Genomic DNA, 21,493 nt, shown 5'->3' on the forward strand with positions numbered 1-21,493 from the left:
TTTACTTTCAGTGCAGCAAACTCTCTCCAGAAGTTCAGTGAGGATCTCTGAATGATCCAATGTTGACCTAAATGACTAATGATGATAAATAGAATCCACCTGTGTGTAATCAAGTCTCCGTATAAATGCACCTGCACTGTGATAGTCTCAGAGGTCCGTTTAAAGCGCAGAGAGCATCATGAAGAACAAGGAACACACCAGGCAGGTCCGAGATACTGTTGTGGAGAAGTTTAAAGCCGGATTTGGATACAAAAAGATTTCCCAAGCTTTAAACATCCCAAGGAGCACTGTGCAAGCGATAATATTGAAATGGAAGGAGTATCAGACCACTGCAAATCTACCAAGACTGGGCCGTCCCTCTAAACTTTCAGCTCATACAAGGAGAAGACTGATCAGAGATGCAGCCAAGAGGCCCATGATCACTCTGGATGAACTGCAGAGATCTACAGCTGAGGTGGGAGACTCTGTCCATAGGACAACAATCAGTCGTATACTGCACAAATCTGGCCTTTATGGAAGAGTGGCAAGAAGAAAGCCATTTCTTAAAGATATCCATAAAAAGTGTCGTTTACAGTTTGCCACAAGCCACCTGGGAGACACACCAAACATGTGGAAGAAGGTGCTCTGGTCAGATGAAACCAAAATCGAACTTTTTGGCAACAATGCAAAACGTTATGTTTGGCGTAAAAGCAACACAGCTCATCACCCTGAACACACCATCCCCACTGTCAAACATGGTGGTGGCAGCATCATGGTTTGGGCCTGCTTTTCTTCAGCAGGGACAGGGAAGATGGTTAAAATTGATGGGAAGATGGATGGAGCCAAATACAGGACCATTCTGGAAGAAAACCTGATGGAGTCTGCAAAAGACCTGAGACTGGGACGGAGATTTGTCTTCCAACAAGACAATGATCCAAAACATAAAGCAAAATCTACAATGGAATGGTTCACAAATAAACATATCCAGGTGTTAGAATGGCCAAGTCAAAGTCCAGACCTGAATCCAATCGAGAATCTGTGGAAAGAACTGAAAACTGCTGTTCACAAATGCTCTCCATCCAACCTCACTGAGCTCGAGCTGTTTTGCAAGGAGGAATGGGCAAAAATTTCAGTCTCTCGATGTGCAAAACTGATAGAGACATACCCCAAGCGACTTACAGCTGTAATCGCAGCAAAAGGTGGCGCTACAAAGTATTAACTTAAGGGGGCTGAATAATTTTGCACGCCCAATTTTTCAGTTTTTTATTTGTTAAAGTTTGAAATATCCAATAAATTTCGTTCCACTTCATGATTGTGTCCCACTTGTTGATTCTTCACAAAAAATTACAGTTTCATATCTTTGTTTGAAGCCTGAAATGTGGCAAAAGGTCGCAAAGTTCAAGGGGGCCGAATACTTTCGCAAGGCACTGTGTGTGTGTATATATATATATATATATATATATATAATATATAATATATAATATATAATTTTTTTTTTTTTTTTTTTTTAGGGATGACATAGGGTACTTTGGGTATCTCTATTACACAAATCCATTTTCGGGGGTTAGGCACAAACATGCCGCATCTCCTTTTAAAAGGAAGTGTCAATATTTACGAATGCGAGATGACGCAAGATCACTTATATTTGAGCATCAAAAGAAACATATCGCTTATATTTGGATAAAATACACTAGATGTCATCGAAGAATGACAAACTCTGTTTTAGAGCAGGTGCAATGACTTTTTATTGTGCCGATTTAACAATTGACATCATGGAGATGCTGCAAAATGATCTGTCGATCTTGGGCAGGTGTTGTGACTCTTGGTCTCCCAGTTTGTGGCCTGTCATTGACAGTGTGTGTTTGGTTATATCGTCTCAATTGGTTTTGAAATTGCTGGCTGTGCGCACCCAAGACTGCGAGCCACAGTACGCTGCCCTAGTCCAGCCTCCAACATGCCGATTGCGCGAAGGCGCTGCTCTTGACAGACGTTGCATATTGTGTGGTGTTTTTTTTTTCTTTTTCTGTGATTCTTTATTGCTTTTATTCAAGCTTGCAATTCAGCAGCGGAAATAACTCCATTTCCAGTAGTAGTAATAATTAATAATAATAATAATAATAATAATAATAATCTATTTTTATATAGCGCCTTTCATAGTGGACCACCATCACAAAGCGCTTTACAAGATACTAGACTAGTGTGTGTGAACTATGCATCAGTTGCAGAGTCACTTACAACAACGTCTCACCCGAAAGACGGAGCACAAGGAGGTTAAGTGATTTGCTCAGGGTCACACAATGAGTTGGTGGCTGACCTGGGATTTGAACCGGGGACCTCCTGGTTACAAGCCCGTTTCTTTAACCACTGGACCACACAGCCTCCTATAAGTGTCCAATCAACTGTCTCGCTAATTAGGGGATTAAGTGCATATGCATCAGTCAGTCACTCAAGTGTGTCATGGTCAAAGTTAAATGATCGAGTGATTTTAAAAAGAAACCAAAAACATTTCATCAATGTCCATCGTTAATAGACCTTTTATTTTATTTATTTTTAATAAATGTGTTATAAGTTTCTTTTGATGCTCTGTGTGTGTATAATACTTTTTAAGCAGTTCTGTGCATGGGTAGCATTTTGATTTCATTTTGCTGTTGTGTCATTAATGGGGAATTTTACATACTGCTACAATACGTACCGGATTTAGAAGTATGTACTGTATTAGTTTGTGTCCAGTTGTCTCCTTTTGGCATGTGATATTTTCAGAATTGTAAACTTTGTTGCTTTTCTGGAAGGACAATCTGCCCCTAACCAACACGTCCTCAGCAAGCGCATACAGGCTCAGTGTGTTATTCTCCCATGTTGCTACTTTTGTTTCGGCCCCTCAGTCATGTGCTGGGAAGCCGAAACGGGAGTCAACTGCTTAGAGCCTGGAGGAAGGGCTACCCTAAGGTTTTGTGAGTAGGGGGAATTTCCTTACCTGAGTGCTGAGCGGTTCGTATTTCATTCTGCGAGGTGCGTGGTCGGGTTAGAGAGGCTGGGATCTTTCCCCCAGTGCAATCATGCTCTGGGGTATGGGCCGTGTTGCAGCTGCTCATTTTCATTAAATTCTTCAGTATTTGGGGGCTAAGTGGCAGCGCGCCCCTGGTGGGGTGCGTTAATCATTTATTATTTCCTTTCATGTTTTGGTGGCCTCGTCTTTTTGGGGTGAGGTGGCCCATAGCCACTTCCTCTGCGGCACTGGGATGCATGTAACGGTTCATGTTTTTTCCAGCCGGCCTTGCGTAGGTAGCCGTCGAGCACCCACAGACGAGGCCTCCGGGCAAATTTATCTTTCACTCAGGCACTGAATCATATCGTTCTGAATTAAAATACTACTTCTGTTGAAAATATAGTACTGTACCATCAAAACCAACTACAGTACATCTAAATGGAAGCCTACTTATTTTAAAACACAGCCCTTTCAGCTATGTATTTTTGACATATCTTTTTTGTGTTACCTGAAAAAACACGTGTTTCTTTTACTGCTGTGTTATAACCCCAATTTGTGCGCTAACAAATTTCAATGAAAGAATCAACGTCTCCCTGTACACTGTTCCTCAAACCCAAGTCATATTTTTTCTTTCTGTACGAAATGTGTGTGTGCAGGACGGAGTTGTTTGGGTGGTAGGGGGCAGGGGGCAGCTGGCGGTGTGGCCCCTGTGTGTGTGCCTTATTTTACAGCAAGACATTGTGCTATGTAACAGGTTAAAGTCAAAAAATATTTCCGGAGTAAATATGTGTAGGCCTTACTTTTAGTCCAGTGAATTGACTACAAAACAAAGGTTACCAAATAGCAGTTCAAGTTGAACATTGTTTTGTTTATTCCTGAAATAAATAGTACGTAAAGTTTACACTGCATTTTATTTATTTTCATTCCTTGCCATTGCTGTGTCTTTACAGTAAACAGTGGCCATAGACACGTTTTCATAAAGTAATAACATGAGGTTTACTTGGGACCTTTTGTAGCTGAACAAGCAAACGAAAACTGAAATTTATCTTTTAAACACTAATGTTAAATAAAACAAATGTGGAAATGGCGTGTAAAACGAAGGGGAAAACAACTTGTTTATTACATTCCACATCATAGTCACAACAAAAAATATATAATACAGGCTAACTTCACTATAACCAACACTCGTTTTTAACAATCCCAACAGTAAGAACCAATTTTTTTTCTTTTTTTTTTTTTTTTTTTTTCTTTAAATTTAGTCGTCGCCAATTATTTTTACCCCGGTTTTCACCCCAATTTAGCATGCCCAATTATTATCTGTATCCCCGGCTCACCGCTCGCAACCCCTCCGCCGACTCAGGAAACGGAGGCTGAAACACGCGTCCTCCGAAATGTGCTCCTTCCAAGCCGTCATTTTTCGCACTGCAGATCCACAGCAATGCTACCAGACCTATAGTGCCGGAGGACAACACAGATCTGGCGGCTCCGCTGCAGAGCCACAGGCGCCCTATCGGCCACAGGGGTCGCTGATGCGCGGTGAGCCGTGGATTCCCCTGCCGACCTAAGCCCTCCCTACCCGGGCAGCGCTCAGCCAATTGTGCGCCGCCCCCTAGGAACTCTCGGTCACGGTCAGCTGTGACATAGCCTGGATTCGAACCAGCGATCTCCAGGCTATAGGGCACATCCTGTGAGGAGCGCCTTTACTGGATGCGCCACTCGGGAGCCCGAACCAATTTCTTTTCAATACAAATTAACCCTATTAGAACAATAATGTACAGGATCGACCCGGATGCAACGATCTCCGTACTGACTGACACTGAACTTTCTCCAGTGTGAAGTGTGTTATTCTCAGTGAAAACAAAGACTATGGTTGACTAATTCAAAGATATCGCTAATTCAAAGATGACCTATTGTACGAATCATGCATGATGAATGCAATCGTTGCCTGTTCGTCATCTTCACACAAACTGCAATCAGGCAACGGGTGTGAGGAGCAATCTACGCTGAATTAGTTTTTATAGTGTTGGTGTAATTTATATGTGGAAACGGGTTTATATGTGTTTGTGTGTGTGTCTATATATAACAAACAAAGCGTCCCACTGTTATAAGGCGGTATGGTCATGGCTCCCATTTGCCCCATAATGCCGTTTTATAAGGCGGAATACAAACAACACGGTCTCTTAACTACAGTGTTTGGATGGATAGATAGATGTACATTTTTATTTTTATTTATTTATTTCAGCGTTTCCTTTTTTCTTTTTTTTTTCTTCTCTAGGTACCTGAGCTAAGGACTGAAACTGTTGAAGGTTTAGCTAAACTCATGTTCTCTGGAAGACTCGTCAGTGCAAAGTTGCTTTCTCGTCTTATTTTGTTGTGGTATAATCCTGTTACTGAAGATGACACGCGCCTTCGACACTGCCTGGGCGTGTTCTTTCCATTGTTTGCTTACGCAAGCAGGTATGCTATAACCTACAGTACAATATCTAATATCTAATTGTTGAACAAATCTTTGTTGTCTAAGAAATTATTCTAAATATATAGAATGTATGCTTCAAATTTACATCAAGTCTATTTTGTTTGTAATGCCCCATTAACTAATTGTAGAAATGTTAGGTTTGAGTGCTTGTAGTGATTGTGGGCAGGGCTTCATGGGCTTTAAATGGGCCTGCATTGGATATGTTATTTGGGCTAACATGGTCAAACTCGCTAAGTTTTTTTTTTTTTTTTTTGAATGTGTGAAATTAAGTCAATTATATTCAACAGATCCAATCAAGAATGCTTTGAAGAAAGTTTTCTGCCAACTATGCACACATTGTTCAACGCCCCTGGATCCTCGCCTTTAGCTGAGGTTGATATAGCAAATGTAGCCGAATTATTTATGGATTTGACTAGACCCAGTGGATTAATTAATCAAAGCAAGAAAACGGACGATTACAAAGTAGGTGCTTTTTTACTTTTTTTTTTGTTTGTTTTTAAGTGTTACATGTATGCTAACTCTTTCTGCTGCATAAGTTTCACTGCTTTATGCAATGGAGATCTCCTAAATTGTTCCAAACAATACCAATAGGTGCTGACTTAATTTCTTGCAGCTTTTAATTTGTATTACTAGAATTGGTTAGTGAAAGAATCCATGTTCATCTCATTAAACTCTTTGCTACAGGAACTTACTGTGCATGACAGCTTGGCTATCAGGATATGTAATGAGATATTAAACGACCCAGCTGCTCCAGATGTCAGAATCTATGCCAGGTGTTTGAGCACACTTGAACTTGCTACAGGGGAGTCTGTGTGTAATAAGGATTTACTGGTGCTTTTGGATGAAGTCTGTACGGTAAATACATTTAACTAACACTCAATGGTGTGATTTGGAATGTAGCTTGTTACATATGTAGTAAAGTCTGTTCATAAAATGCTTGTATTCAGATAATTATCCTAAAACATACTGACAGCTAGTGGGGTTTATTATCAAATCTTCTGAAGCCAAAATTATGTTTGAACTTATTCTATTTAAATGCTGGCAAATACATAAGATTGTAGTGTGTTATTTTGCTTGCCAGTATGAGCCCAGACTACCCGTTTTCATAAATTACATTGATGGCTTTTGTTTGTTTTACAGGAGGTAAAGGATAAAGTATGTTTAAGGGCCCTTGAAAAACTTATTAGTCAGCTGAAGGGAGAATCTAAGGATAATGGTACCAAGGATGTTAATACAACAATAAATCAAGGTCCTGCTGAAAATGGGGAAGGTATTTTTAATATTTAATGTTTCAGGGAATGATGCAAACAATGACAAAAATAATTCTATTTTTATTTGTGAACATCATCTATGCTTCACCATTACTGATTTACTAATGCTTCGCCAATTTTATTAAAATTAGAGAATGAGTTAATTCTCGTTTTAATATGAGATTCAAGGGACCAGCAAAAAAATGTGTCATCAGGAATCTAAAGCCAAATGTATACTGTCAGTCTTTATTGAAGTTACAGTAACACTGAAATCAAATTAATTGCAGAACAATGAAAATAATTATACATTTAAAAGTACTGTGTGTTTTATTGAAAATCTGTCCAAGTGAACTTTTAAAAAGCATGTCCCATTCTGATCACAGGTGTTTTTAAACCACAAATAAAAGGCGTCCTCAACATCAGGGTATTGAGCAAATCAGAAACATTGACTTGTATTCCGTTTTATTTATATATACATTTTTTTTTAAATGGTTGACCAAGTGTTCGTGGGAAAGTTGAACTCTGTAATCCTTTCTTTTTCTTGTATGGTGGTGTATTATACATCACTTTCAACACCTCAATTTTTGTCTGCAAGAATAGTGCATGTTTTTCCATATACACTATGGCAACTCAATTAGGATTGTCAATCGATTTAAGATTTTTTGATCGGTTAGTTATGGACATTAGTTATGGGAATTTGGTCGTCTTTTTTTTTTTTTTTTTTTTTTAAAGCATTTTTATTTTAGTAAATGTAACACGTTTTCACAGAACAACTGTTTTTTTTCGGGCCACTGTCAGTCACATACTTGAAAACACAAGACAGCTGAGCTGTGTTTCCAACATCAGTTGTTTAATCTACCATTATAGCTAAGTACTTGGCTTCCTTCCTGTACTTCTGCATCTAGCAGAACCTGAGGCACCGAAGAGATGAAGCCGTTCGGAATCTTGTTACAGGTTCCCAAGAATACTGTGGCTATTGGCAAGCAATTGCTTAAATGCTGTCAGTCAGAAATCGGAGAAAGTAATTCCACATAATTACCTCTATTTTGAGGAATTGGTGCCTTCATCGTGCCCTCTGAATGCCAGTTCTTGCTTGCCAACCTACTAAAGACCTTCAACTGTTTGTCCCGCCTCCGCTCACTTATGATTGGACTGCCGCAGAGAAAATGCAGATCTGCTACTGGTTGATTTTAATTTATATACAAATAAAATTCTGCATGATTTTAAATTGTAAAAAATTAATCTGCAATCAACTCTGTAGTTGATTTAATCGGTTTGATTTTTAATCTGTTACTCGGAGCAGCCCTACTCAAAATGCATCATAGGATCTTTAGTCCTCAAACAGCACAAAAATAAAGTACAGTACAGAGGTGCTGATGTGGATGTTAATACATTTCCCAATATCCTTTACACTTAGGTGTTCGATTTAGGATGTTTTAGTTTTATTCTCATTTTCCTCCCTGGGAGGACAATAATTTGCACTAACAGGAAATTCGTGTTATAAGTAATTTACAATAAGCGACTGCTAAATTTGGCCGGGAGCTTGTAGAAAATTCATACTATCAAAAAAATGTCTCTGATCAGTTAGTTTTGATTCACTGTAGTTCTTTTTGTTCATTGTTCACAGAAAATGTTGAGAATGACGACGATCAACTGAAAAGTACAAAAAAGAGAACTAAAAGAGGTAGGGTTTTTTTTTTTTTTTTTTTTTCATAAATGCAGGTTCAGTGATTAGTACTGAACGATTTACACTTGACATCAGTTTGATTTGTCCATTCGACTGTGGTGCACTGAATTACAAACGGATAAGAGAAAACTGGTATAAAAGCATAACTTGAAAACCTTTATTTATGGAACTCCCAAGCATTGTTTCAGTGAGATGACACAATACAGCTCTGATTGCTGTGCGTGTGTTTTGTTCTTTTTATCTATCAATTACTGTCACATTTTCATTTGGACAGTGTGTTTATTTATTTGTTTGTTTGTTTGTTTGTTTGTTTGTTTAATAGATTTGTTTGGGTTAGTTGCTCACCTGATGATGATGATGATGATGATCTTGTATTTCAGGGCAGAAATCTGCATCCACTGCTACCAGGCCTACAAGAAGCAGAACAACACGTCGCAAAACAGTCGAGGTTTCTGATGAAAGGTAATATTTATGGATAGTGTTTCTTTTTGTTTTTTTTTATAAATTATTTTTCTTCACTGGCTGTAAAGGCCAATTCCTTACGTTCCATAGATTCATCAAATGGATGTGTAATCCTATTAAATCACTATTGTATTAATGCCCTAGCAACTGATTACAACACATTTTAGTTTTGCTTCTGAATTTGTGTTTGAAGGTCATTTATTTTTATATTACTTGTTTTTTCCTAAGTGCATTTTTAAATGCAGAAGTATTCATGAAAATGTATGATTGACAGACAAGATCAAATGATGCACTGCCTTTGCCTTAGCCATGCACACAGTGATTTGGATAGAAGTGCTATAATTGCATGACTTGTATGGCAAAATTATACTTGCAGCTAATATACTAATTATTTTGTAGAGTAAAACAGTACAATGTATTAACTGACTGGTCCTGTGACAGAAAAAATAATAGAGTTCAGCTTCTAAAAGCACATTGGAAACTCCTCTTCTGATATGTTAACTTCTTAATGTTGTCCTGCTAGAACCATTTGTAGCGATACTCGTAGTGTAGTAAATTATTTCAATATGTAAATGTGGGGCTTGACTGAGAACTCTGCACATGTTTAAAATGCAGACTTTGATTAATAACAAATCTTTAGGGTCCTTTACTGTTGAATAAATGGTCATTGTTCTGAACTGCAATTCTAATGTGACAGTAACAAATCTAAACGATATGTTCTACTGTGCAGAATAAATACAGCCTTGTTTTCTGGAATTTTTAAATCCACTTCCTATGATACTGTTTCTTTTGTTTGCTTTTTTTAGTGATGGGGAGGAGATTGTAGAGGCAGTTCCTGAAACGGTTACAAGGTCAACAAGGCGTGCAAAAGCAGCCGCAATGGAAAAAACCAAAATGAATCTCACAGATTTGATAAGTAGAGAAGCAGATCAGTCATCATAAGTCTTATTCTACAGCACAACTGATATGTGACAATGTGTTTTAATGGATTGTTTGTATTTTTTCCCCCTTTTTAAAAACATTAACTTTTGTATGACTGCAAATTTTAGATGAGATAACTGAGTATACTTAAAGATGTACATTTACATCATTGCTTGTAAAAATGTGTGCTTGTATGGCATAAAGGAAAGAATTAAACATTCAACAGTAATCCTTTTTATTATTCATTTGGTGACACTAGCTTTATTTAATACAATCTTTTTAAAGCTATGTATAAACTTTGTTTTCTTTTATTTAAAAAAAATACATATAGCATAATAAAAACAAACTTCAAAGGGTTTGACAGTAATAATGCATCACAAACCCCTTATGGTTTAAATTATACAAAATATTTTTACATTTTAAGGCTTGAATTTATACAGCATGAAATGAGCATAGCATTTTACAAATAAAGTATTAGTAAAAAAAAAAACACATGAATGCTAAAGGATTTTTTTTCTTTTATATAAATATGCTCAATGTTATGGAAAATGGTCTATTTAAACCAGAATTTGATATTGCTGAAAACGGAGTAACTTTTTTTTTTTTGCCATGTATATCAAACATGACAGTCTGCTTTTAGTGTTACCTTGTTTAAAAGGTTAAACAAAACAAAAAAAACCCTACATGCAAAAAGTTTATAAATGCATAGTAAACAGGAAATCTGCCCATGACCAGCATATTTTGCCACAGGGCAACTTAAAATAATAAGCATCCCTGAATGTTCTTTTTCTTTGCAAAGATATTTCAAAATCCATTGATGGAAGGCTTTTAAAGAATAGTGGGTGCTTTCTACAAAAATGCAAATAGAAGAACCATTAACTTTGAAATCATTGGAAAAGTACATGCTTGGAATTGTAATTTGAAATTATTGAGGGACAAAAGCACCCTGCCTCACCAACATGTTTGTACAACCTGTAAATTCGTAATTATGGGATGTTTATGGTTTGTCAAGTTAGCATGGCAAGGCGAGATACTAAAAGCAAAGTTATTTCTTCCATGTTGTACCTCTGCACAGGAGAGATGGTAGCAGCTAGTACTTCCACCAATTTGATTGTGTATTTTTTGGAGTGATATTGTCTTACCCTTGTGAAATTTGTGTAGTAAAGATGACGATGCCTTTAGGTACTACTGTGCAGGACTTTTCAAACCAATCCACACTGAACATGCTACTATTTTCCAATTCCACTGTGTAGTAAAATCTGGGTAAGAGCATTTGTTTAGCAACTACCATGTTAAATAGTTTGTCTCACTACTTTGAAACACACCATTGTTTTAAAGAATACTTTTCTTTGTATACTAGTTTTGATAATATATATTTATTTTCTCAAAGAACTATAAGATCAACAGTGGGTCCTTGATTGGTGTTCTTTCACCAGTGTATAAATGCTTCTAAGGACAAAGATGTTTCTGCATCTCCAATCTTTTTGCATGTTTCTGTTGTCACACTGAGTCTACCTCATTTATCATTGTTTCACTGAATGTACTAGATCAGAGGTCTCTAACCCTGGTCCTGGAGAGCCCCCAGTCCTGCATCTTTTATGGGTGTCTTTACATCAGTGGCTAAAGATCTGGAACACATCTTAATCTTGATTAAGCCAATAATTGGTTCAATTTAAGTAACTAGCTCGATTTTGAAACGAAAACCAGAAGACCTTGCAACTCTCCAGGAGCAGGGTTGGAGATCCCTGTACTAGATAGTACCTCTAGATGTGAGAAGTTCGGAGAAACTTGAGATTTACTTAACATAGTGACTTTGTTGTGCAATACAATTTAGCTGTGTCAATACATGAATATTACTTTCATTATCATATCCTGTCCAAAGCTTTGCTTCCCATTGTTTCAGTGATGTGGTGAAATTAGATGGATTAAAATGGTATCTTGTAAAAACACTTTTGTTCTTGATTAAAAATCAGTTTGTTTGACTACCATGTAAACAAAGATTTTGCACCAAGCACTTGTATAGATAAAATAGTAAATAATATCTTATTTTAATCCATATCATTGTCACAGCATAAATTCAAGAAAAAAAGATTACCTTGACCTCCTTACCTCGGAGGGTTAAACAAAAAAACCTTCATTGAGTGAGTCAAACTACTAAATTTAGAAGCAACCACGACACAATGTCCTTATATTCATAGTGATGCCGCTGAATCCTGTTGCACAATGACACATTTAACAATCACAGTAGGCTTTAAAACCATTTCTTTTAACTTCTACATGGTAAGAGAATAAAATAAGGTGTGGAGTTCAATATACTGGGGAAATAGGGTTAAGTTTCACCTCATGTATCTAGTAATAGGTAAGAACTGTAAATGATCACATTCCAGTTACACAGGTGAATGGGGGAAAACCACAGACATTGATTTTTCCCTTTTTGAAGGTGGTGTATTTTGTACTGTCAGGAGGTAGTTTTGTTTATACTCCTACAAAAACAACATTTGTGGAAAGGAAATATGGAATCCAATTAGCCAACTAATCACTCAAATATATTCAAACTATTTACAAAGATAGCAAAAATTAATTTACACATGGAGAAACAATAGTTTTACAACATCTTAACATCTTAAATGTGAAGCAAAAGTATTAATGGACATTTTATTAGGTGTACCTTGGGTAAACACCTAACAGTTCATTAAAGATACAAGTTAAGATTAATGCTGCATCAATTAGATGTTTATGAAAATAAGTGAAATACAATTATTTGAACCAGAAGAAAGAATTTCTTGAGAACCTAGGGTGTGCTACTTGAGGATAGTGCAAAAAAAATGGTATCCTTAATGTGTTAGTTAAAAATATATATTATATACCCAGAGTGCATTATTACTTTGAGGCATATTTATATCTTCCAATTAAGTTTTTTTATTTTGTAATACAAATAGCATTGACCAATGTGTGGCCTTTTTGTTTATTAGCACACACTTGTATAAACATATGTGCAGGTCTGATGAATGGGTATATAATAACTATATTACACACTCAATGTTTCATTACAAATGGAAACCTCTGCATCAAGAAAACAAATAAACACAAATCTTTCAATTACACTTTGTTCCAATCATTTTAAATTCTTCAACAAAGCAGCTTATTGTGATAATGCTAGGATATTTTTCAGCAAATTACATGTTTAAGGCACATTTCATAATCTTGTGGTTTTCATCGCTTCTTAAGGAGATGAGTTATCCCATTATATTTATTTGGCGTTTTCTACAAGAAAAACAAAAAGGAAATTCCTTAATAGAAATAGAGAGAAAAAGTTGTTCAAAACACAATTTTTACAGCGGCAGCGGCTCAACCACTGGACAGCATAGAGAGGGATCAGCTTGATTGGTTCAACACCTTTAACCTCTTAAGCACCACTGTCCTCTTATATGTACAATGCCTTTGACTTTTTGTTTTGTTTTGGGGTTTTTTTGCCCCAAGAAGCAGGTTTCAGGTTAACTGCATGGACTGAACATACCGACATCTTTTCAGGAAAATACTGTTCTTGTAGTCCAAATATAATTGGAATCCACAGATAGCAGTGTATGTCACTGACCTTTTTTGAAGATAGTATGCCTACGCGTGGACCAATGCATTTACCAGGACCAATGTAAGGAGAGTATACTTATTCCACATTATTTTTTCTACCACCATTTCTTGGTGTATCAGATGAACTTATACAACTCACTAAAATGACCATGGAAAACCTTACCTAGGAATATGTGGCAGTCGTTTGTGATTTCTGAATTATGTGGAAATTATAATTGATGAAACATGTTTGAACTTTTAGAGCACAATTACACCCACGTTCATCAAATGAGGACATCATAAAATTGGACCTGCATTTTAATATTCTTATACTTTACCTGCATACTATCTGAGGAACATTATCAGATAATGAGGATCAAAAATTATTTGGGCATTAATACATGGAGGCTTTATTTTTTTTAACTCACTCTTTGATGCTCCCTGATAACCCACAGCACATTACAAATGAATCAAATCACAAAGGATCAGGTCAAATGAAGATCAGTTCAATTACTCAAGCTAATTTCAGCCTCCCAACAAGGGAGTTCCCTTTCAAGTACGAAATGTAACCATTGGGGCTGGAGATGCAGTACTGAGTGGTCTGTTGATATGCTGTTGATAAACCTGTTTTACTGTGAAAAAAAATACTTTTATACAGCGCGTGTAAAATAAACCGTGTATGTGAAAATAAATTGGACCTGACGTGCTGAATAAATGGACAGCTAAGGGTTAAAAGTCTTAGCACTGTCAGAGTATATTGTCTTACACAGTCCCCGTCTAGCTATAAATCTTAAAGTCAACAGGAAATGTTCTGTAGTCTGGTTAGAAACAAGCTCTAAATGGATTAACCTAGTCACAGCACAAGTGAACAAAGCAATGTACGCCTTTCTTGTCGATGCATTCACTTTCACATAGTGGTCCAGCAAAGTCCACGCATGTAACCTCAAATGGTGGTGCTTCTGTAATTCTCGGTAAGGGAACCTGCTGTCCAGGTTTAACACTGAGCCTTCTTTATATTAAGCATTTGGAGATGATGGATTTAATCAGTTGTCTTGCTCTTATGATCCAGAATCTCTCTCTCAGCTGCACTTAAGTGTCTCGCAGGCCTGAATGCCTCACCCTTTCATGTTGATGTTGCACTAACATTTCAGAAAATCTGTGTTTTGGTGGTAATATCCATGGTTGTTGTTGTGTAACACTGAAGTCTGATTTCTGTAGTCGTCCTCCTATACTCAGTAGTCCATGTTCATCTAAGAATGGCTTCAACTCTCTGATCTTGGAGTCCTTGTTTATAGACCGCCCTGCCTTTAGCAGCTTCAGCTCTTTACTAAAACTCTGATCAGTCTGATGAGGACTGCTAGTTCCGAATCTTGTTAATTTTCTTCAGGAAAATCTGCTAGCTGCTGCCCTTTCTCTTCTAGCTCTTGTCTTAAGTGCTCACCTGGTACCTTCATCACAGCAGAGCAGACCTGTGGAGTCTAACGCCTCTATTTTCACTCTCTGCTGTCTGTCCCAGATGTTCTTAAGGATCAGTTTAACTGTTTTGCTTCGAGTCATTACTGGAGCATGAGAGCCAAATGTGTGCACGTCTCTTCTCTTACCACAGGGAGCTTCAGGGCTTTGGTGACGTCCTCACGTATAAAGCTTCTCTGACTGCCTCCATCTAGCAGCCAACGCACAACCCTTCTGCCGGCAGAGCCTTCTGCCCAGGCTTTAGCTGTTTGTAGCAGCACAGTCTTCTGGTAGCTGGTTTTCACGGTGACATCACTTGGATTGACAGATGAAATAACAGGATTTTGTACTTCACTTTGATCACACACCTTTAACCTTGCAGAATTTGGCTATATGTCTGTGTCCTAGGCACACAAAGCATCTTCCTTTTTTCAGTTTTTCTTTTCTGACTGCAACACTAAACTCAGAACAGCTTTCTGACTTGTGATCTAGCTTGTTGCAGAATATGCAGTTTTCATTTGGCTATGGGCTGGCTGTGTGTAATGCAGCTGCAGATGGCACACTGGGTCTCATCGCCCTTTGTTCAAAGGATGCACCTTGTTTCTGGAAGGATTTCTGATTTATCTAAGTTTCTTTGTGTGTGCTGTTTGCTTTAGTCAAATGCAATGCTCTCTCTCTACTTCCTTCTGAAAAAAGCTTATGAGTTCTGGCATCTTCCACTCATCAACTGTATCTTTCTGACGACTAAACTCACGAGCGATGTCATCAGGAATCATCTGCAGTAAAATAGGGCACAGCAAGCTGCCATACGTGTCTGAAACCACACCCATTGCCTCTAAACTGTATTTGGATCTCACACTCATCATACAGCCGACGCAAAGCTGTTGTCAAGGTTATGCACGTGAGCATTAAGATATTTGCGTCCAAATCTGTTCTGGAGAATGCCTACTGCTGCTTCATAATTGTCATCTGACAATGTAAGTCCAGCAACCGCCTTTGAAGCTGATCCGCTCAAATATGATTTCAGATAGTTAAACTTTTCAGGTTTTAGATAGGCTGTCATTATTATGAACAGCCGTCTCATACTGACTCCAAAAATCAAGCCACAAACTGAATTCGCCAGAAAACATTTCAATAATCAGCTTCGGCATTTTAACTGTCTGTTCATTGTCATTCTATCAGTACTTGCGGTGCTCTAACAAGCAGCATTACTCACGGCATCCCGTTGCCTCTGTATAGCTCTGCTAGCATGGCTCTTGCGTAGGATGATGCAGTCCTTGTAATCCTGTGTGTTTTCGATTTCTGCCTCTAGCTCACCTAGCGGCGTTTCAACTTCAATACCTTTATCCAGGTTATCAGACTTTCCTCCTTTGTTGACAAGTGTCAGCAGCTCCACTTCTATGAGGTTCAGCAGATTCGTTGTAGAGGTTCGGATAGTACCCCGTTTTCGTTTCATTCGATCCATGTGTTCGGTCATTTCTTTTTCAATCCCGGGTTCTTCGGCACCAAAATATAGCGTAGCTAAAGTCTAAATAATAACCGACTACAAGGTTTCTTTGTTTTATTTTTTTCTTTGTAATTGTCACAAACTGTGTTGAGCACCTATATAAAGTATCAAACAAACAAACAAAAACAATATTTGAGCTCTTAGTTTGTGCAAAAAAAACCACACATGGAGTTGTATTATAAATATCTGCACATCAAACTATAAAAACAAGAAAATAACCAAAATATTTTCAACATAGGAAATATGACAAGTATGTCAGTAACATCCTCCACCACTAAATTCAAAATTACAGCTATCCGTATGATGAAAAAGATGATAATCATGACATATTGCAACAGTATTTACACAGTAGTATGGAATAATATTCACCAAGTTTAATGACAATTTGACAAGTGACTATCAAGGTATATGCAAAATTGTAAGTGTGACATACAGACAGATGAATGAACGGACAGACGGTACTATCGTCAACCCTAGAAACATTGCCATATTTCCTATGTTGAAAATATTTTGTCTCTTGCTTGTTTATATAGTTTGATTTGGTTTGATGTGCAGATTTTTAAATACAACACTTGATGAAAAGCTGCTTATGACAATTACATTTTAAAATAGAATGGACTCACTGATTGTACTCCACAGATAATTGCCTTGTTGGTAGGCTCAAATTAGCTTGAGTAATTGAAGTGATCTTCACCTAACCTATATCCCCCAAATCTCATATTCTCAGTAAGTTTCATGACGACTGGACAAGTGGTTTTCCAGATATATTCTAAAATGTACGGACCTCCCCTATATGTCCAGAATCCGATATCCTCTTAAACATATGACAAATAATGTTAACACCAATAAATGGTTATCCAGATATTTGGAAAAATGTAAGTAATTAGTAAGTGGTTTTCCAGATACACAGTATGGAGAAAGCTGTGGAGTGTAACATATGTTAGAGTATCCTACAGTATTTGTAAGTGATGACATGCAAACTACAGGTTTAAAATCATACGGCAAGAACCAGTAATTTACAGAACTTCGCAGCTCTTTCAACAACCACATGACATACATAACTTGCACGGGGACTAGATGTTTCATTATGACACCATTTTCATTTTCAAAGTAGAAGTTCCCTAAAACCTTTTTGTTGTTAGCATTTTTTGGAGTGTTTTCTGAGTTTGCATGCCATCATTTACAAATAGGTTTTGCATGCTATCTGTTTTTTCGGTGGATTGTGTGTTTCTATTTTTGTTTGTCAATTTTATTTTAATTGTTGCATGCAGTGTTTTTATTGCTTGTGTTTTGCACTTCAGGGCTACTGTAGCTAAGGCATTACAGTACACACACAACTGCATAGGTCATACTGCTGATATATAACTGCAAATAAATAAAACACAACTGTAATCAAATTACACTGAAAGTATGAGAGTGGTAATCTACAGTGAAAAAATATGCAACAATATTTTCCATATTATGCTCCATGCGGGATGAAATTCCCTGCGAAGGGGTTACAGTGGAAGCGGGTGTACGTATGTCATTTCAAATCTTTCCATAAATCTGGAGAACCCCTTTATCAAATTGCCATTAAACTTTTTAACATTTAGTATACAGTAGGGCTGTCAATTAATCGCAGTTAACACGTTAATTTTTTTGGAAATTGATTTTTTTTAACACGTTAATCGCATTGCTGTCTCTTGAGCCTTTCAGCACACCGTACTTCAATCCCAGCCGCAGCAACATTGTATTGAGTGTCTGAGTGCAGTTATTGTTTAAATAGAAAGTTAGTCACTGAACCGCGTAATGGAGCAAAGCACTACAAATGAATGGGGTTTATTTATTTTTTAAAAATGTTCTGGCAGCTCACTGCACAGAAAGACGCTTCCTTGGCTACTGTAAAAGTGAGGTCCAGTTCACACATGAGTACATCTAGTCTGCTGCGAGCTGAACATGCCTTCGCTTCTCAAAATACACTAGCAGCTCTTCTGCTACACACAACAACAAAGAATTAAAACCACCAGCTTCGACAGAAATTTAGGATCGCTGCAAGCCCACAAATCAAGCTAAGAGTGATAATAAAATCTTTTTTTTTTTTTTAAAGTAGGCTGCATTGCTACTTTTTTTGTTGTCGCGCGTTGGATGTAAGACTACCAATTTTTCTTGTTAGTTTGCAGTTTTTGGATATGATGACTTTTTGTTATGTTCTCTTCACAATTAACACTTAATTTATAAGAAGTGCTTAACGTAGTTACATATTTAAAATTTTATTTAAAAAATGAATTTATTTCAGTCCACAATCACATTTATAAATAGATATTTATTCTGTTTTCTGATCTCTGTATGCTCTGATCAAGCTTGAACCACATGTTTTATTGTGTTGGTTGTACATGTATTTGTAATTTCTAAATTATTGGCCCTTGTATAAATTTTGGCGACAGTCTCAATGGGCACATTTCTTGGTTCTATAAATACATAACTGAATACATTTGAAATGATTTTATTTACAGTTAAGGATAATAATAATAATAATAATAATAATAATAGCATCAGTAATAAAACAAATTTACATTGACTTATTGGTGGATGTAGTAATCGATTTAATATGCGATTAAAATTGAGATTATCTGAGATTCATTTTTTAATCGCTTGACAGCCCTAGTATAAAGTATTTAGAATATCAGATTCTGGAGATAACGGGGGGTATCTGGATGTTCGTCCATCTGTATGTCATACATACATTTTTGCATATACCTGTATCTGGAAAAAGCTGGTATATTTTGAACTTCGGTGTTGGTCCAATAACTTCAACATTGTTTCTGCTTTCATAACAATTTAAGTAGAAGTCAAAAGGTTGACAGTTTACCAACCACAAAACTAACAATAATAAAACCAAATTGTGAGATATGTAGAAATACAAAAAAAAAAAACATAAAAAAAAATAATAGTACAATTATTTGTCAAACATTTAAACAAATAAGACTTTATTTTAATAGTTCTACATGACCAGAGAACTAACTGGTCCAAATGTAGTAGCAGACACACCAAGTAAAAAAAAGCTACATACCCCAAACCTTAGTAAACCAAATATACAGTTCCCATTTTACAATTTGCATGAATAAAGGCCAAAATTTCAACTCAGTCATTTTTATTGAATTGTTTTAGTCAAGCTAGTGCTATACATTAGAATCATTACAATAGTAAAACAGCAGAGCAGCTATGTTTAGAGTACTGTGGCTTTCTAGCAGAATCTGTAGATTTGTGTTACCGCTATGAAATGTAACCAATGCGCACTGTGCCAGAAGCATTAGACTTGAAACAAATGTTTGATAGTAATATAAGAATGTTTGCTGGGCTATGGGGAGAGATATTTAAACTACATGATACAAAAACAAGGAGTTGCTATCTTTCTAAATATGCCTCTGCACGATCAGTCCAAAGGCAGCACATTAATTGGGGTCATAGAGAACATTGCAGCTCTATTTCCACTTCTTTCACGCCAGGGCTGTTGCATGGGAGGGTTTAAAGGCCCTACAAAAATAGAAGTTTATATTTTTACAATTAAAAAAAGAATACAACATTCTGTTAAATATAATACAGACAAATTTGATGTGAAGTATTTAACCTTCGATGTCTAATCAGATTTTCTATTATAGAAGCCATTAGAAGAAGAATAAAATAAAAAAGGACTTCTAAAACACAATAGGTACATTTACAACTAATGTAGGAAGACTTTAAAATGCTTAATTGCTATAATGATAAGAAATTAGAAACACCCACCAAGCAATTCTAACTGCATTATGTTTTGTGGAACAAAGAGTATTGCCATTAATGAGCAAAAGCTTCACTTGATGTCCAAAACCATTTGCAAAATTTACTTTTTTTTGAATGACAATTCAAAAAGCTATTTGAATTATTTCTTTATTTATTTATAAGCTTTGCAGCATGAGAATTGGACCCTGTTTCAGTGTACAGTTTGTTTCCTACTATTACATTTCTGGCTGGTTGTATTTGGATTTTGTCTCTGAAATTAAGTCTTTGATAGACACATTTCTTATTGCTTTTGTGTGAGATTTACTAACTGTACAGTAATAATTTATGATGTGCAGTGATAGTCAGCTACAGACCTCAAAATTTCATTTACTGTACATTACTGTACCTTGTTAGTCAACCCCTCTCTGCTACTATTTTTTTATAAGTTACAAAGTGCTGGCTCTGTTTCCTCTGCTGTTTTTTTTTTCTGTGCATCATTTGCCTTTGTGTTAGTATTAAATGCAGTTTCTCATTTGCCTTTGTGTTAGTATTAAATGCAGTTGTTCTTCTACAGCTTGGAGTTCCTGCCCTGATACACATTCACATGCCTGTACTTCAGAGGGAATAGATACAATTCCCTTGTGATTTTCAAAAAACAACATGAAAAAAAGAAAATTAAGACAACCTGTGTTTTCATTGTCATGAGTATCACGCACACAATTAAATTTCAAATTACCCACCTCATCTTTGACAATGACCAGTTGTAATTCCTGTTGCCCACCCAGAAACAACTTCTCATACTCCACTGGATGCCAGTCTGTACTTTCAGATGACAACTGACTTTCTTAGATGTCTTTTTTGGGCACTTGGCAGGGTGGTCATTTGGTTTGAGAATGTAATTAGCTCTGCGGAAATTCTCATTAGAATCACCTAGAGCAGTGGTTCCCAACCTGTGGTATGCAGACCACTTGTGGTCCATGAGTAAACTCCAGGTGGTCTGCAAACAACTCCCAAAATTTGGTTACGCAGTTCTAAGCAACACAACAAACACCTTGTGATCATGTAAATACGATCATACTGAAGTGTCCTTCTGGGCCTGTTTCTTTGACGTCTTGTTAGTGCATATCATTGGATAGGGGTGGGACTGAACTTCACTGACTGCTTGTTTGTTTTTTCGTGTGACATCACTGAGATGGGCATTTCATTTTTAAAGGACAGAGACATTTTCAGCAGCACAGAGAAACAAAACATGACACAATAACTTGTTTACAGCTAAGAAAAAAATGAGAAAACACTGTAAATCCGATGTATTTGACTTATAGTTATATTAGAACATTTATTCTGTCTCATGTGTATTAATATATATATATAATTTGTAAGCTCCATCAGGTCATAGAATGACATGTTTTTATACATGCATCTCTAAGCAGTACACATAATAATAAAAACATACTTAACATTTAAATATCGT

At 36.7% G+C, this 21,493-nt stretch overlaps 2 protein-coding genes across 6 annotated transcripts in view; one reads left to right on the forward strand and one right to left on the reverse strand.

Annotated features, from left to right (window-relative positions):
• The window catches only part of LOC117409478 (condensin complex subunit 3-like), a 28,524-nt gene extending 18,534 nt beyond the window's left edge, over window positions 1-9,990 (forward strand). The window contains exons 16-22 of the mRNA XM_034015596.3: window positions 5,241-5,422; window positions 5,729-5,903; window positions 6,126-6,296; window positions 6,582-6,711; window positions 8,319-8,375; window positions 8,759-8,840; window positions 9,647-9,990. Of these exons, the coding sequence (XP_033871487.3) occupies window positions 5,241-5,422; window positions 5,729-5,903; window positions 6,126-6,296; window positions 6,582-6,711; window positions 8,319-8,375; window positions 8,759-8,840; window positions 9,647-9,782 (933 nt within the window). The 3' untranslated portion in view covers window positions 9,783-9,990. The remainder of the gene's footprint in view (window positions 1-5,240; window positions 5,423-5,728; window positions 5,904-6,125; window positions 6,297-6,581; window positions 6,712-8,318; window positions 8,376-8,758; window positions 8,841-9,646) is intronic.
• Window positions 9,980-21,493, reverse strand: part of LOC117409477 (ligand-dependent nuclear receptor corepressor-like protein) — a 45,431-nt gene continuing 33,917 nt past the window's right edge. For 4 of the 5 annotated variants that reach the window (XM_034015592.3, XM_034015591.3, XM_059005966.1 and 1 more), the window contains exon 8: window positions 19,401-19,800. In XM_034015592.3, the coding sequence (XP_033871483.2) occupies window positions 19,700-19,800 (101 nt within the window). In that variant the 3' untranslated portion in view covers window positions 19,401-19,699. Of the gene's footprint in view, window positions 13,026-19,400; window positions 19,801-21,493 lie in introns of those variants that run through there. The other variant, XM_034015594.3, reaches the window with a different exon arrangement.

The sequence above is a fragment of the Acipenser ruthenus genome, chromosome 2 (assembly GCF_902713425.1).
Source record: "Acipenser ruthenus chromosome 2, fAciRut3.2 maternal haplotype, whole genome shotgun sequence".
Taxonomy (NCBI): Eukaryota; Metazoa; Chordata; class Actinopteri; order Acipenseriformes; family Acipenseridae; genus Acipenser; species Acipenser ruthenus.